This window comes from Thermobia domestica, chromosome 13 (assembly GCF_964235325.1).
Source record: "Thermobia domestica chromosome 13, izTheDome1.hap1.1, whole genome shotgun sequence".
In the NCBI taxonomy this organism is placed as follows: Eukaryota; Metazoa; Arthropoda; class Insecta; order Zygentoma; family Lepismatidae; genus Thermobia; species Thermobia domestica.
This window is the reverse complement of record NC_137466.1, coordinates 156,512,081-156,525,870: the sequence shown is the minus strand read 5'-3', so window position 1 is coordinate 156,525,870 and position 13,790 is coordinate 156,512,081. Positions and strand designations below refer to the sequence as shown.

Below are 13,790 nucleotides of genomic sequence, written 5' to 3'. Positions count from 1 at the left end.
ATTTTACTATCCTCTATTAATTTGCATTTTATAGCAATTTATTTGAATTACAAGTGTAAGACTTGCATATTTGTATGTGGCTTCGCATGTATGCTTTCACGGTAACATTTCAGAAGTAATTCAATTTAAAATCTAGTTCGAGAATATTCATTCGTTTCTTAATGCTTGAAAAAAAAAAGTACACATACATCAAACGTTATTAAATTCCGAAACGTAAAGTGCACTATGAAAATGTTATTTTTCTAAAACTTACTGCGGAGCTCTCTCGTCCTTGAAATAATGAATTAGTGTCCTCCCAAGAAAAGCAGAAAGAATCCCTGTTTTTGTAACATTTTACTTCCCTCCCCTTCTTCCAACTTGTCCAAAGATACAGAAAACGAAAGAGTTCGCAGTCACAAAAAAATATGCGATTACATTGTATGCAAGGTCAGGTGTTTAAAACGCTGTTCTTTGACAGCAACGGATACTAGAAAGAGCGAAGCCTGAACATGTGAACAAACAGTGACATCAAATACTGTGACTGGCACTATGTTGGTGTACCTCTCGAGGACATCACAGTTGCAGGTTCTATAGGTTGAAAATACTGAAATTTGTGTTGAGTCGTCCCTCGTTCGATATAGGAAAAAAGTGTCCATTATTATTTTTTTAAAATATCCCCAGCTAACTTGTTTGATTAAGGATGCCACGTTGACGTAATTAAACTAAATCATCATTTATTCAGCCCTCACCATTTTTTCATATCTAAGTGAACGTAAGCATACAGTTGTCTGTCTATAAAAAAATTTAAATCAGGTAAGTATTATGCGTTATCAGGTGTTACACAGGATTTCTATTATTTTATCAACTATCTTCCAGATCACATACCAAACAGTGAAAAATTATTGTTCGCTGATGATCTCAAAATATACGCCAAGATAAAATCTTGATTTACAACACAATTTAGAGAGTATTGCGAACTGGTGTTAAAAAAGAAAAAATCTTGGAATAAACAAAAACAAATATAACGTACTATTGGAAACGAACTTAAGAGATCTCTTGCTCCAACCACTATCCATTTTCCCCCACACACCCAGGGCTGATCTTAGACAGCACTGCGCTGTCCTTCTCTTCAATGTTGCCGTACTTCCGTAACCTTTCATAATCTGAACAAAATTCATTTAAAAAAAAGCAATGAATGGAAGATAAAAAAAGGAACAACACAGAGATGTGACAACGTTGATTATCAGGTAACGGGAGGGGGGGGGGTCATAAATCTCTAACAAATGTCTCCAAGAGGAAGAGGGAGAGTTTTGAGAACTTTCCAGATTCCAAGAAAAGAGTATCTTTAACTGTCTGCTAGTATATTATCATTCAGCTGAAACAAAAATACCCTTAAATATAAGCTTAGTAATACTTCTATATGGAGATTAATTGTTAAAGATCCAGGTGTTACATTTGACCCAAAATTAACATTCATTAAATACATCGAAAATGTTACTCATGATGCTTCTAAATTATTAGAATTCATAGTTAGAAGTGGCAAGGATTTCAGAAATATTGCAACACTTTTGAAAATGTACTATTCATATGTACGCTCCAAATTGGAATATGCTGCTGTGATTTGGAACCCCTCGCAATGAAAGTACCGCCTACTAATTGAGAGTTCAAATCAAAATTTCTTAGGTATTTGATATACAAAGTAACTGGAATTTACCCATTTGAAAACGTTAGCGAAATAAAACCGTTACACTTCGCTCGTGTTTGAAGTACATAAGCACGGACTTTATATTCTCCTCTTCCCGCCTGTTGCAAGGACGTAGAAAACAAATTATTTCCTTCAATCACCAAAAATGTGTGATTACATTGTATGTAACGGAAGCTCTGTGAGGCAAATGAACGCTAGAATGAGCCAATCCAAAACATGTCATGTCCCGGAACAACTGACATTCCATTTTGTGTTGTTTTGTGTTTTCTTAATTTTCAGCTCGCATGTTTGTTTAATTACGTTAGTTTATTTGCATGCATATGTTGAAAGTTGCCTGTAAAAAGATAACCGTTCTCTGCATTGTGGACAATACGAAACGAATCTCTCTATGGTCCGAATCATATAGAGATATTAAACTGCACATAAGAAAATAAAATGTCACAAACCCGATATATAAATGATCATCGCATTAACTTCCAAATATTAAATAAGTCGATCATACACATCAGAATTCCACGAAAAATAGTGAAGCAACAAAATACATTTATTAAGCCCAATTAAACAGGAATTTGCAAATAATAATTACCTTATAATAAGATATAAACGTCAACTTTTATGTTGGTAGTTCTCTACAATAAGGCCTTGTTTTCATTAAAGCGTTACAACGGACTCAGCACACTCAATGATTCCCGTTTTCATAGAGGCGTCTATCTTGTGCCCGATTACTTAGAACTGGGTTATGCGCATGTGTAAAAAATTATATTTTGTGTCGTTTTGCTAATAAACAATCACAGACTATCGCAAAAATTCACAGTCCGTTATACGGATAGGGTTGCCAGGGATTTTTCAAATCAATTTTCCCTGACAATTCTAGGTTTTCCAGGCAAGATGTTATTTTCCAGACATAATTCCTTCCTCGAAAGAATGAATGAATGGAAAGCTCTCGACAACATCCACCCACTGCCTTCCAATCACTTTTTATTTTCCTTTTGTAAATACATAATTAACAAGATTTAAATCTTTGATGTCTCTCTTTCATTACATTAAAATTACAGTACCGTACTTATAATTGCAGTTTACATAATGTTATGGAACTTCACACTAAACAAATTACTACTGCACGTTTCTTTTGTATCTACAGTTCTCTACTTATAGATGCTTTCAAGGTCTCATACAAATTTTGCATTCAATGGAAATTTGCTTGCTTTTTATCTAAAATGGTAATCTGATCAGCTATGCGCATATTTTCCTTTTTCTTTAATTCGTTTGCAGTGGTTTTCGTCCTTCTTCTTTGCATGGCTTCTCCCTAACGTGCAAATGATCCACGTACGTACTGAAGCATTTTTGTCTATATAAATACCAAGGGACCCTTCAGCACATTGTGTAGTATCATGAACTCGTAAACTCACCAAAGACTCTTTATACATATTTTCTACCAGCATGTCATGGTTAACTGAGAAATCCTGAAAGGAAGTATTTCCATGGGAAAGGACAAGTAACATTGTAATTATGTCCCACAAATCAACGAATCCACAATTATCAAGTAGATTGCAATAAAAGACATTTAACCTATCTGTGTATACATTAAATGATTCGAATTCCTTCTTCTCTTTTATTGCTGAAACACGTTATTTGGAAAATTGATGTTTTATTTTTTTTCAGCTTTGGCAGCTACAACTATATTCTTGTTATGGAGTTACACAAGAACATTATACATGGTCCCTTCGCTTACACTTTGGTTAGGACAAATTTTATTTAGAATAAGACATGACAGATTTCGCACTATTATGTGTTTTAATGGGTATTTTCAATCATTTTTGAAGTTCTTTTAAAAAAATTAATGTCATTAGTATACAAAATTCCCTGACATTTCCAGGATTTTCAGGTTTTCCAGGTCGCTTGCAAGCCTGATGGAGGATACGTACTATTGGCAAACACCACTGTTTTCGTTTAAGTGAGATCAAAATGAACCAAAAAGTATGCCGACATGATATTCTAGAAGCCATTATAGTTCCCCAAGCCTAGCATCACTTCGGTAGCCAGGAATGGATATTCTAATACTGATCGTATTGTCATTATCAGTAAAACGACCCATCACAAAAACAGGAATTAATTAAAAAAATAAAAATAAAAAATAAATCCAAATAATCAGAGCAACATAATTTAAACTTTTATTTCCTCACTCACGCACCCATCATTTTACTCAAATCATGCATATGCACATTGATGCGCATGGTACAAATAAATTATACACCTTTTAGATTTCTTCATATTTATCTTAAATAGAAACAACAGCATTAAAACTATCCAAAGAAAAGTTGGTAGTTATAGCAACTCAGTCCAAAGATTATAAAGACGTTCCACGCACCACACAACAACATTTCTGGCAAAAGCACTAGCCACGTCCAAATCTTTTACCAAACGTAGCTACAGCATTATTATGGATTCATATACACCTTGATTTACCCTACTCTCTTTCCTATGGGTGATGTCACATTTATAAAGTTTCTCCTGGCCCAGCATTGGCAGTTTTTCTTCAGCAACCAGAAATCCCTTGTAAGAGAAACTTGTAATTTTATTTTATTTTTTAATTGAGAAAATAAAAATCTGCAAAATATTACATTACCGATACACAATTCAACGTTTCTAAAATATAGAGACAATAAGATATTAAATGTTTTCATTTGATACACAAAACCCAGGTTCATTTTTTTTTTTTGGGAAGGGGGGGGGGGAATTTCACGTCTTCTTACAGAACCCAAGCTATATGAAATAGCTATATGGATGTCAAATGAATTCAGTGGATGTCAATAAAAGAAATGTGTTCACATGTAAATACTCTGCCTCTGGCAATGCATTTTATCTCACTGTAATTACCAGATAACGAACGTCTTTGCTGAACAATTCTTGTTGCTATGCAATGTAGCCAATGCTACGCCCTCCCCTCCATTTACTTCTTGGTCAGATTGAGAACTGCTGTTCTTTAATTCCTTGAATGCAGGGAAATCACATGAAAACAGATCAGGATAGTCGGCTGTATGAGCCATACCCCAACCGTCTTCTGTTGGGTATGAGACGTCTAGCTTCGTAGTGAATGAGGAAAAAACCACACGTTTTCTTAGCTTTGATTTCCTGCCCTAACGATCGGCATATGTGGTTGTACACTCATGTCCAAAATGATTGTCGCATATCTATAACTGTCTTCTTATAAGAATATAATTTGATAATGACTTTGCAAGGTGCTTTTAATACTGATACTATGTGCATAATCAGGAAAAGTATATTTGTGGTAAATTTAAACGGAAAAGAATTATAAATACGAAAATTAGAATGAGTAAAACAAAATGTTGCTAAATGGAAAAGGAAGTTTTATTTTCGTTTTATTGTTCTTATTTACTGCTCTTTTGACGTGAAATTTGCCACATACATGTCTTTGCCGATTACACAGATACTAAAATTATAAGAAATACCGGGCGAATTCGTTATCAAATTTTATTCCTACAACAACATATTTAGACATGCAACAATAATTTTGGACATGAGTGTACCTCACTCCAAGAAAAAAATGAAATGAAATTTTTAAGTTTTATGTTCCACGGTTACGCCAGCTACGCTAAAGAAGACGGTGATAATGAGAAATGAATGAAATGTGGAATGCAGAACGTGGGAGAAAACGGGAGAACCCCGAGAAAACTGACGCACACGGTTTTTGTCCACCACAAAGTTCACTTAGCGCGAGCTGGGATCGAACCAAGGACCCCATGCACCAAAGGTGAACGCTCTACTACTGAGCTACCGCGGCCCACTCACTCCAGAACTCTGTAAGTATAAGGTCTAGCGGTAATCAAAAACCGTTATTTTACTTGCTACCACTGAGTTCATTTAACAATCTCTTATGCATTTTCGCAGAACATGCAGTATATACATATCTCAAGTTTCCACCAGCAACCAAATCTCTCTTCCACATCAAAACATACATCTAGGTTGTTGTAACATTTTGTAAGAGAAAAAAAAAAAGTTCTGTTGTGTTGACCCTATGCACGAATTGTTCCAAGTTCTTCAACTCTACAGAAAGAGAACGAACCTGGAAGAACCAGATAATGTAACATCACCTTAAAGGTTCATAATAACGTTTGGAGAAGATTCAAACGTGGCTTTTGGATATTTAAAACAGTACTTATGTACATGCAAGAGTATTTACATGTATATATATTTTTGGTCACCTTTTTTTAGCAGTAAAATTACATAAACAATACTTATTTACAGGTTTCATAATATTACTTGGCATATATTTACAATAAGCATACATATTGTCATTTACCTTTATTTTCACATACCCCATCATGTCATTACAATACACAGGCTACTACCTTCTTACAACACCAGATATTGAAAACTGCGGAGGATCAACGGAAAATATAGCTTACCTTTCTAATTTTTTAAAAATTATTTTACAAACCTAATGGAATTTCATGGGAACACACGCAACATCTCTGTCTCCGTTCGGCTAATATGTTAACAATTAGTTAAAAAAAAAAAAAAAAATCTCTGATACTGCAGCCTACGAATGCTATGACAGGGCAGCTGGATGATGCACTGTCAACCATTATTTCTAGCTATCTACAAAGAAGTTTGTTACCTCTTAATTCTGATAGTTCTGCATTACTCTTGAAATAGAGACTTCTTTAAAATTAATGGAGAGCCATTTTTCACATGTTCACGGTTCCACAATGAAACAATAGTCAATTTTCTTTCACAGTCCCGAAAAATTAAATTAAACTATTTACAACTTGAAATTATGCAGTTCATTCAATCACTAGTACATTATTACTTTTTTTTTTTTGGCAATATTAACAAATTCAGAAACCTCTATTAAAAATTTCAGTAAATAACTATTTTCATGCCATAAGGATCGTTCTTAGTTCACCAAAAATGATCACCAAAAACAAAAGTTTAAAATAATAAAAAACAAAATTTGTACTGTATATGCATTATACTGTAGTCATAACAGCCAGCAACTTTTGACGAGATTAAAAAACACAAGCTACAAACAGAATTTTCTGTAAAATGTACATCATGACATACATATTTAATAACATGATGATCTCACACAATCTTATGAGTAAATTCTTACGGGAATATAATAGGATTTCTTTCAAATTAAAAACAAAAAATCAACAAATAGTTTTAATTCTTTTGGAGTATTGCAGACTATTGATCTAATCTTAAGAACACTGAACATTCACTTCTAGATTAACGGCTTCAGTTGCTAAGGCTTATGCAAAACAACCTAAAATTGATTTAAGTAATTAGTAGTTTGGTTTATACATATGCATATCGCACACCATGTAATTCCTTTCTTTCATACAAAGAAAATATGAGACAATATCTTCCCAAAGTATGGCTTACAGAGGCTCTGATTTTCTTGGCACTCTTTCCACTACTAATTAGTAATACATTTCAGTTAACATATAAATAATATTAATAATAAACTTATAAACACACAAATAAGCTGCAAACGAGACATGACTTAAAATCAATCAGAAGAATTCCTCATTTCTTTACTTGACACTATATCATACCCACAATATGACTACTGTTTGAAAACCACCTGTAGCAGCCTGCAATGCAATGAATTAAGAAACTCATACCTAGGGAGTAGCTTCAACAGAGCACCATAAAACTGGAGGGCAATACCCACGAAATAAAGTAACAAAACACATCTAACTAGAGCATTTGTCTACCACTATGTACATTGTCTTTGTTCTTGTTATTATGGAATTACAAGGAAATTTGAACAAGTACTACTATCTTCGATTCTGATAAAGCTTGGTTACTATACAATACCTATAATTCAACAAATGACCCTTTCTTTGCAATTCAATCAAATAAAAGCGTCTCTCCACATTTACAATTTGTTTTCCAGACATTCTTTATATTTGGTATATAAAAAACACCACTTATACAGTGATAAGGAGTATTCAGTATAGAAATTATTACTTCAAAATTGAACTAATTAATGGTCTCAAAAATTAGCACAGAAATTCTGAGCCTTACTGGAAATAAAACCCGCAACCACGCGCATAAAGGACGTGTGCTAACCACTGAGCTTTTCGTTGGTTTCTGTTCATTAAATAATCAACACAGAATAAGTGAACGACTGCAGCGTACAAGTGAACAATTTTTCCTCGGTCAGCAATTACTGACAAGTTATTGCCACGCTATTAACATGGACTATCAACCGTCTTGCAGATTACGCCTTGATAGGTATTATTAATGACAAATAACTTAGATCCAACTAACTTTTTTCACTAGTCTCACTTAACCTTGTAGTTATTTATGTAGTTGGTTTAAGAAGTACAGATGTTCTTAGCACAGGTCATAGTGTTAATGACTTAAGATTACATATTTCCGACAGTTCGGTTCTTTCGGAGCCTACTGGGGATACCTGCTGCAAAAGCTCGAAAGAAGACAGGGATGCAACTAAGGAGACGTCAGTCATAAACGCCAAGCAATGCAAGGCAGAAAGTGAGTATTACAAAATAAAATAATTTGCTTTACCCTGTTATCCATTATTAATAGCTTTCTTACTAGTTAAGATATCCATTGCACTATATATATATATAAACTACATATGCTATCCTCCCCCCATTGTTGACACGTAGGAGATTGGAAGAAAAGCTTAATCAGACTAAATCAAATGTTTGGTTGTATATAACTTCTCAGAATCTAGAATTGCTTAATTAAAATTACATTGGCAGTTAACTGCCTTTCAAGCTATTCTCCGTTGATTGATTTTTTTCAGCGCCAACCCTATTCGAACTACTAATCGAATTTCATCCAAGGTTGCTATTCCCACCAGGAATCCAAACCGATAGCACATACACAGAAAGGAAAGCGTTAACAACTCTATTCTTAGCTGTTAACGAAAGGGTCCTTCTTCTTAGAAACAGCTCGGCTGTGACCAGAAAAGTGCTAAGACTGACTTTACACTATTGCTTTGCTTTTTCTTTCTGTACACGCAATGATGAATGAAAGTGGCTCTAAAAAAGAATTTCCAATTTACAGAATTGCTCATATATTAGTTACAATTGACTTTGGATGTAGTTTTTACATTGAAACTAGAAGTTCTCAAACTATGCGTTTACCTTCCCCGATGCTGTCTTGTTGGGGAATTAAAAGACTGTCCCACCCGTCGTTATATCCGGTGATACTACTAATTTTATGGAATCTCTTTCGCTTACCCTACGCTTGTCGCGTGACGACTACAATGAAAATTACATGAAAAGATAATTTAGATTGCGATCAAGGTTTTTCTTTGGTTATGAGATGCAAATTTACACTTCAGCAAAATAAGATATGAATCACATGTACTTCTACTGGGAATAGAGCTCGGGTCCTTCGTACGAAAGACAAGAACGCTACACTATCAATATTACATATATATATATATACTTGGTATCGTGCTATATGTATGTATTGTACATACTATAGTAGTATTCAAAAATATTGGCGGCAGAAGCTACACTTCATATGATTACTTTCGGAATGACATATATCTATTATCGCTGGGACAGTGTCTGTTAAATTCATCGACAGGTGATAAAGATAGCACAGCAATATTCCAATGCAACGATACGCAATCCTAGTTCCCACTTCGTTTGAAGAACTGCCTCACCCGCCAACATTTTTGACAACTTTAATATACAGTAATTACCATGTACAATATACTTAAGAATATGTACCATTTGATACACAGAAATTGCGCAGTCTACAAATATTTTCCACGACAAAAGAGGGACACAAAGTTTGAGAAGCTTCTGGTTTTAGTTCACTAACATCAAACTTTACCCAAAATATACGTCTGTTTATGCAGTATTACTGAAACATCGTTTTATGGTAAAGCTTTATTCAGAACCGAAAAAAATGTTTCTAGTTCAGCTTCCTTACAAGTCAAAAGATACCGGTAAAAATAGTTTTTGTATTGAATATATTTTTACTAAACCAGCAAAAATACTACTTTAAATGTACTGAAATACATTATAATAACAATAATTTATTTATATATAAAAAACAGGTGAAGCTACATGGTAGTTCTTACAATTATGGAAAACATGCTCACAACCTGATTAGTTGATTATGCCTGTATGTAAGCGTTCTTAAAAAAGAAACACGCACAAATATGAATGATAGTGATAACGTTAATGAGAGAAAAATTACTTGGTGCCAAGTTTGATTAATTTTTAACTCGTAATAAATGGAAAGCTTAACTCTGCATAAAAGAAGTATAGTAACCATTTTGGCTTATTTACAATACAAAGAAATCTACTTGAGGGAGATCTTGAGATATTTACTAGTACAAGGTACTGAATTTACAAAGCCTTTACTTTCAACTGCTTCATCTTTGGAGCCTTCTTCTTCATCTGCCTTCTCATCTCTCTTTCTTCCCATTTTCTCTGCTTTTCTGGATCATCCTCCTGCAAAACAATAGTCATACATTAACTTCAATTAATGTTAATAATTAAAATATAGCCATTATCAATACATATAAAACAAATAAATAACAAAAATGCTCATTGATACTATGGTATATCATACCACCTATTAAACCGTACAAACAATTCCTCTACATGAAGACAGTGAGTTCCCCTAGGTAATCGTTTCGTTATTCATCAAGAGAACAACATAATCCAAAATTTACCATATATAAAGCACTTCGTACGTTTAAATTTCACGCTTCATGTTGTATAAGAACCGAACGACCTATATATGAAGAAAACAAAGTACGATTTTGCTTGTGGTTTCGTGAAACATTCAAAATACAAAACAATTTGACAAAGTGTAAGGTATTTTTCTGATGAACTGTCGTCCGACTTATCTGGTCTTTGAAGAAGCCAGCAAGTGAAGGTCTCTAACAGCTCCCAGTCACGTTGCCACTATTCATGTGTCAAGGCTTTTTTCGATGCATCTATAGTAGCAATTTAATTAATGATACAAGACAGATTGACCGTGGTTGGCAACACTATAGTGCTTTCGAAACTAGAAACAAATTGACGTTTGGAGAAGCATGTGGTACACTGTTGCCACTTCGTGCGCATCCCGGTAAGTCATCAGCTGGAACTGTCCTGTGAGTCTTAACTAAAAGGAAAATCTCTAAATACTGGTTAGTATGGATGGACGAAAGGATAAAATGATATGTTTGACGTCCAAGTTTGTGCAAGTTGGGAAGGGGGGGGGGCTGTGTGTGTGTGTGTGTGTGTGTGTGTGAGAGAGAGAGAGAGAGAGAGAGAGAGAGAGAGAGAGAGAGAGAGAGAGAGAGAGAGAGAGAGAGAGAGAGAGAGAGAATAAGATCTTGCTTGTGATTGTAAAGAAAGTACTATTTCTTTAATACGTTCTTTTAAACAGGAGAGCATTTTTTAAATGCTTATGAGAAAAAAAAAAAAGAAAAAAACTATAAACAAATCATGAGGTTAAAAGGAAATTTTAAAGCCCTTTGAATGTCCGGATTCATCTGGAATTTGGGGCTGGGGGGGAAGGGGATATGAATTTGTTAGGTATTTGTCTACAAATATTCCCAACTAAATGATCTTGGTTCCGCTTGACTGTGAAGTTTCAGTGCCGAGGCTATGTAAGGCTGAGGTGGAGTTTACTGCCTGTTGGATCAGAACCTTGCGAGGTAAGTGGTTTACCGCGAATCGAACTTAGAGACCGCATGTATAAAGAAATCGTGGTGATTAGAGTCTTGGCTCTGAAGAAACAAGATCAATTTCTAACTTGTTTGAGTTTAACGTCAAATTTCAAAAGTAGATACTACTCGTAGCTCCATAGTTCAACGTAGAATTCAAACCACATTCTGTCTTTCAGGAAGCGAACCCTCTATCTCTCTAAAGACGAAAAAGAGCGTCACTAAGTAACTCATAATATATTGAATATACAATGCTTGCACATATTGACTACTCTATTGATTTTTCGAGTGAAAAGCTATAAAATTCAGAAATAAGGATTATGTTTGAAGCTAGCCGTCTATCCTATTACAGAGATGAATATACGTAACACGAAGGAATGTATTCAAACCATTACTATAAACCGTTATTACATAAAATTTTGTTTCCAATGTCTATGAAGAGGAAATCATTACTACACTGAGTAAACGTGTTTCTAAGAAACAAGTATTTCTTCCATGGGATAAGCAAACAATTTTTGGTTTCCGCAGCGAATTTTCTTTTTCAACTTTTGCAATTTTAGTTTATACTATACTTAATAAAACTTCTCAAATGCATATAAAACACATAAAGTTACCCTATTATATGAATATAATAAATAAAAAAAAAATGAGTATCTCAAAAATTTCTTTTCCTAGCTTTCGTCCCAGCAAAGCCTAATTTTGAAGATCCGGATTGATTTTCTTCATCATGTTCATTTTAAGACTCAAAGCCTAGGTGTTTCCAGTGATGACTTTCTGTATTCTAAATGCTTTAATAGTATATCAACAATGATACTAACTAAACAAAAAGTTCCGCATGGTGTGGATGATTTTGTATCTGGAGAAGAATAATTACATTCCCTGTATCAGTCAGTTATTGAGGATGGTATTTGTGAATGTCATAAGCTGTAAGCATCAAGAAAGCACAGCGAAATTACTCCAACTGTGGATGGGTATACAAATCAAAACTGACGAAACTCTTCAAAGTAGAAATTCCAACTTCAGGAGAAAATGGGCTAGAAGCAGCTTGTGCTCATTTGCTGGGAGTTCATATCGAACATCAATTCAGTTATTGAATCATATGAAACTTACAATGAAAATGTGTAAGTTGTCCTTTATCCCAGTGTCCTTTTCAAAGGTACAAATTTTGCACTACATTCCATCTGCAATAAAATACAAGGTGGACAAAACAAGAAATGTGACCTCTGTAAAACGAACGTTCGGAAAATCAGATCCTTATTACGGTCATCCTGTAAATGAAGCACATATCCAAATTAAATCATCAGCTGAGAAGAAATTTGCTATGAAAAATGATAGATGACGTAATAGAAAGAAAGAGTAAGTAGTAAGAGAACGGTATTATAGCGGCTAACTCTTGCCTTTGATTTAGGATTTAGATTTCTGGGCTTTCGGCATCTAAGGCCATTTAGCCCTTTACGTTTTGAGGGATGACATCCCTCGGCGATCACACAATTCGGGGAAAGGGAAGAAAGGATTGGGGAAGGAAGCAAGCGACCTGGCACCTATAAATTAGGTACCACCCCGGCATTTGCCTGGTGTGAATGGGGAAAACCCAGGAAAACCTCATTCAGGGTGGCTGGCCTGAAAAAGCGTTTTACACTTTTTCGACCGAGTGCCCCCCCACCAGGAATCAAACCCGGGAAACTCTTGCCTTTGAGGCGAGATAATGTAACGTGGAACAGCTTATCCTGTGAGAGTTGATCTTGCATGATGGACTGTACACCCGCATAACTGCACTGGATTCACACCCCGATCGTGGTAGAAGGACCTGTCCTTCATAACCTCGGTGTTCCATTAAGATGCAAAGCGCAAAAGCTCAAATGCATAATTCTTGCATCAAGGACACCATCAAGATTAAGAGGTTATTTGAGTGCCCTAATGTACACTTTTCAATCTGAAAAATAAAGAGATCACTCAGAAATAACAAAATACTTATGATGGTGTTACATCTAGGAGTATTTCACCTAATCCCTTTACCTGCATGATTCGTTCCTTCTCTTGTCTCTTCTTCTCTTCCCGTCGTGCTGCTGCTGCCTCCGCCCTTGCAGCATGAGTTGTCTTCAGAAAAGCCTCCTCCACTCGCAAGCGGTTTTTGTCTGCTTTGTTCTTCGCCTGCAACACAATTCACAAAAAATTATTTATAAACGATTTTAGAGAACAATCGAACAATTATTTCAGTATAAACGAGTAAATCTCAGAAACCTATTTTGAAATACAAAATCAGCAGTTAATCATAATACGTAAATACCTAACATGCAGTCGACTATATATCTATAGATATAGAAGTCGTTCTGACTGACTGACTCATAAGCCTAGCAGTGGGGGCGATTGGACGTTAAAAGTAGGGGGCAAGACATGATCTGAATATTCGTATATCAATCT

The 13,790-nt window shown here is 34.9% G+C and overlaps 1 protein-coding gene across 1 annotated transcript in view; it reads right to left on the bottom strand.

Annotated features, from left to right (window-relative positions):
- Positions 1–3,832: 3,832 nt before the first annotated feature.
- Positions 3,833–13,790, bottom strand: part of LOC145668666 (PAT complex subunit CCDC47) — a 52,947-nt gene continuing 42,989 nt past the window's right edge. Inside the window, exons 9-10 of the mRNA XM_081736721.1 lie at positions 13,386–13,520; positions 3,833–10,161 (exon numbers count right to left, since the gene is read on the bottom strand). Of these exons, the coding sequence (XP_081592847.1) occupies positions 10,057–10,161; positions 13,386–13,520 (240 nt within the window). The 3' untranslated portion in view covers positions 3,833–10,056. The remainder of the gene's footprint in view (positions 10,162–13,385; positions 13,521–13,790) is intronic.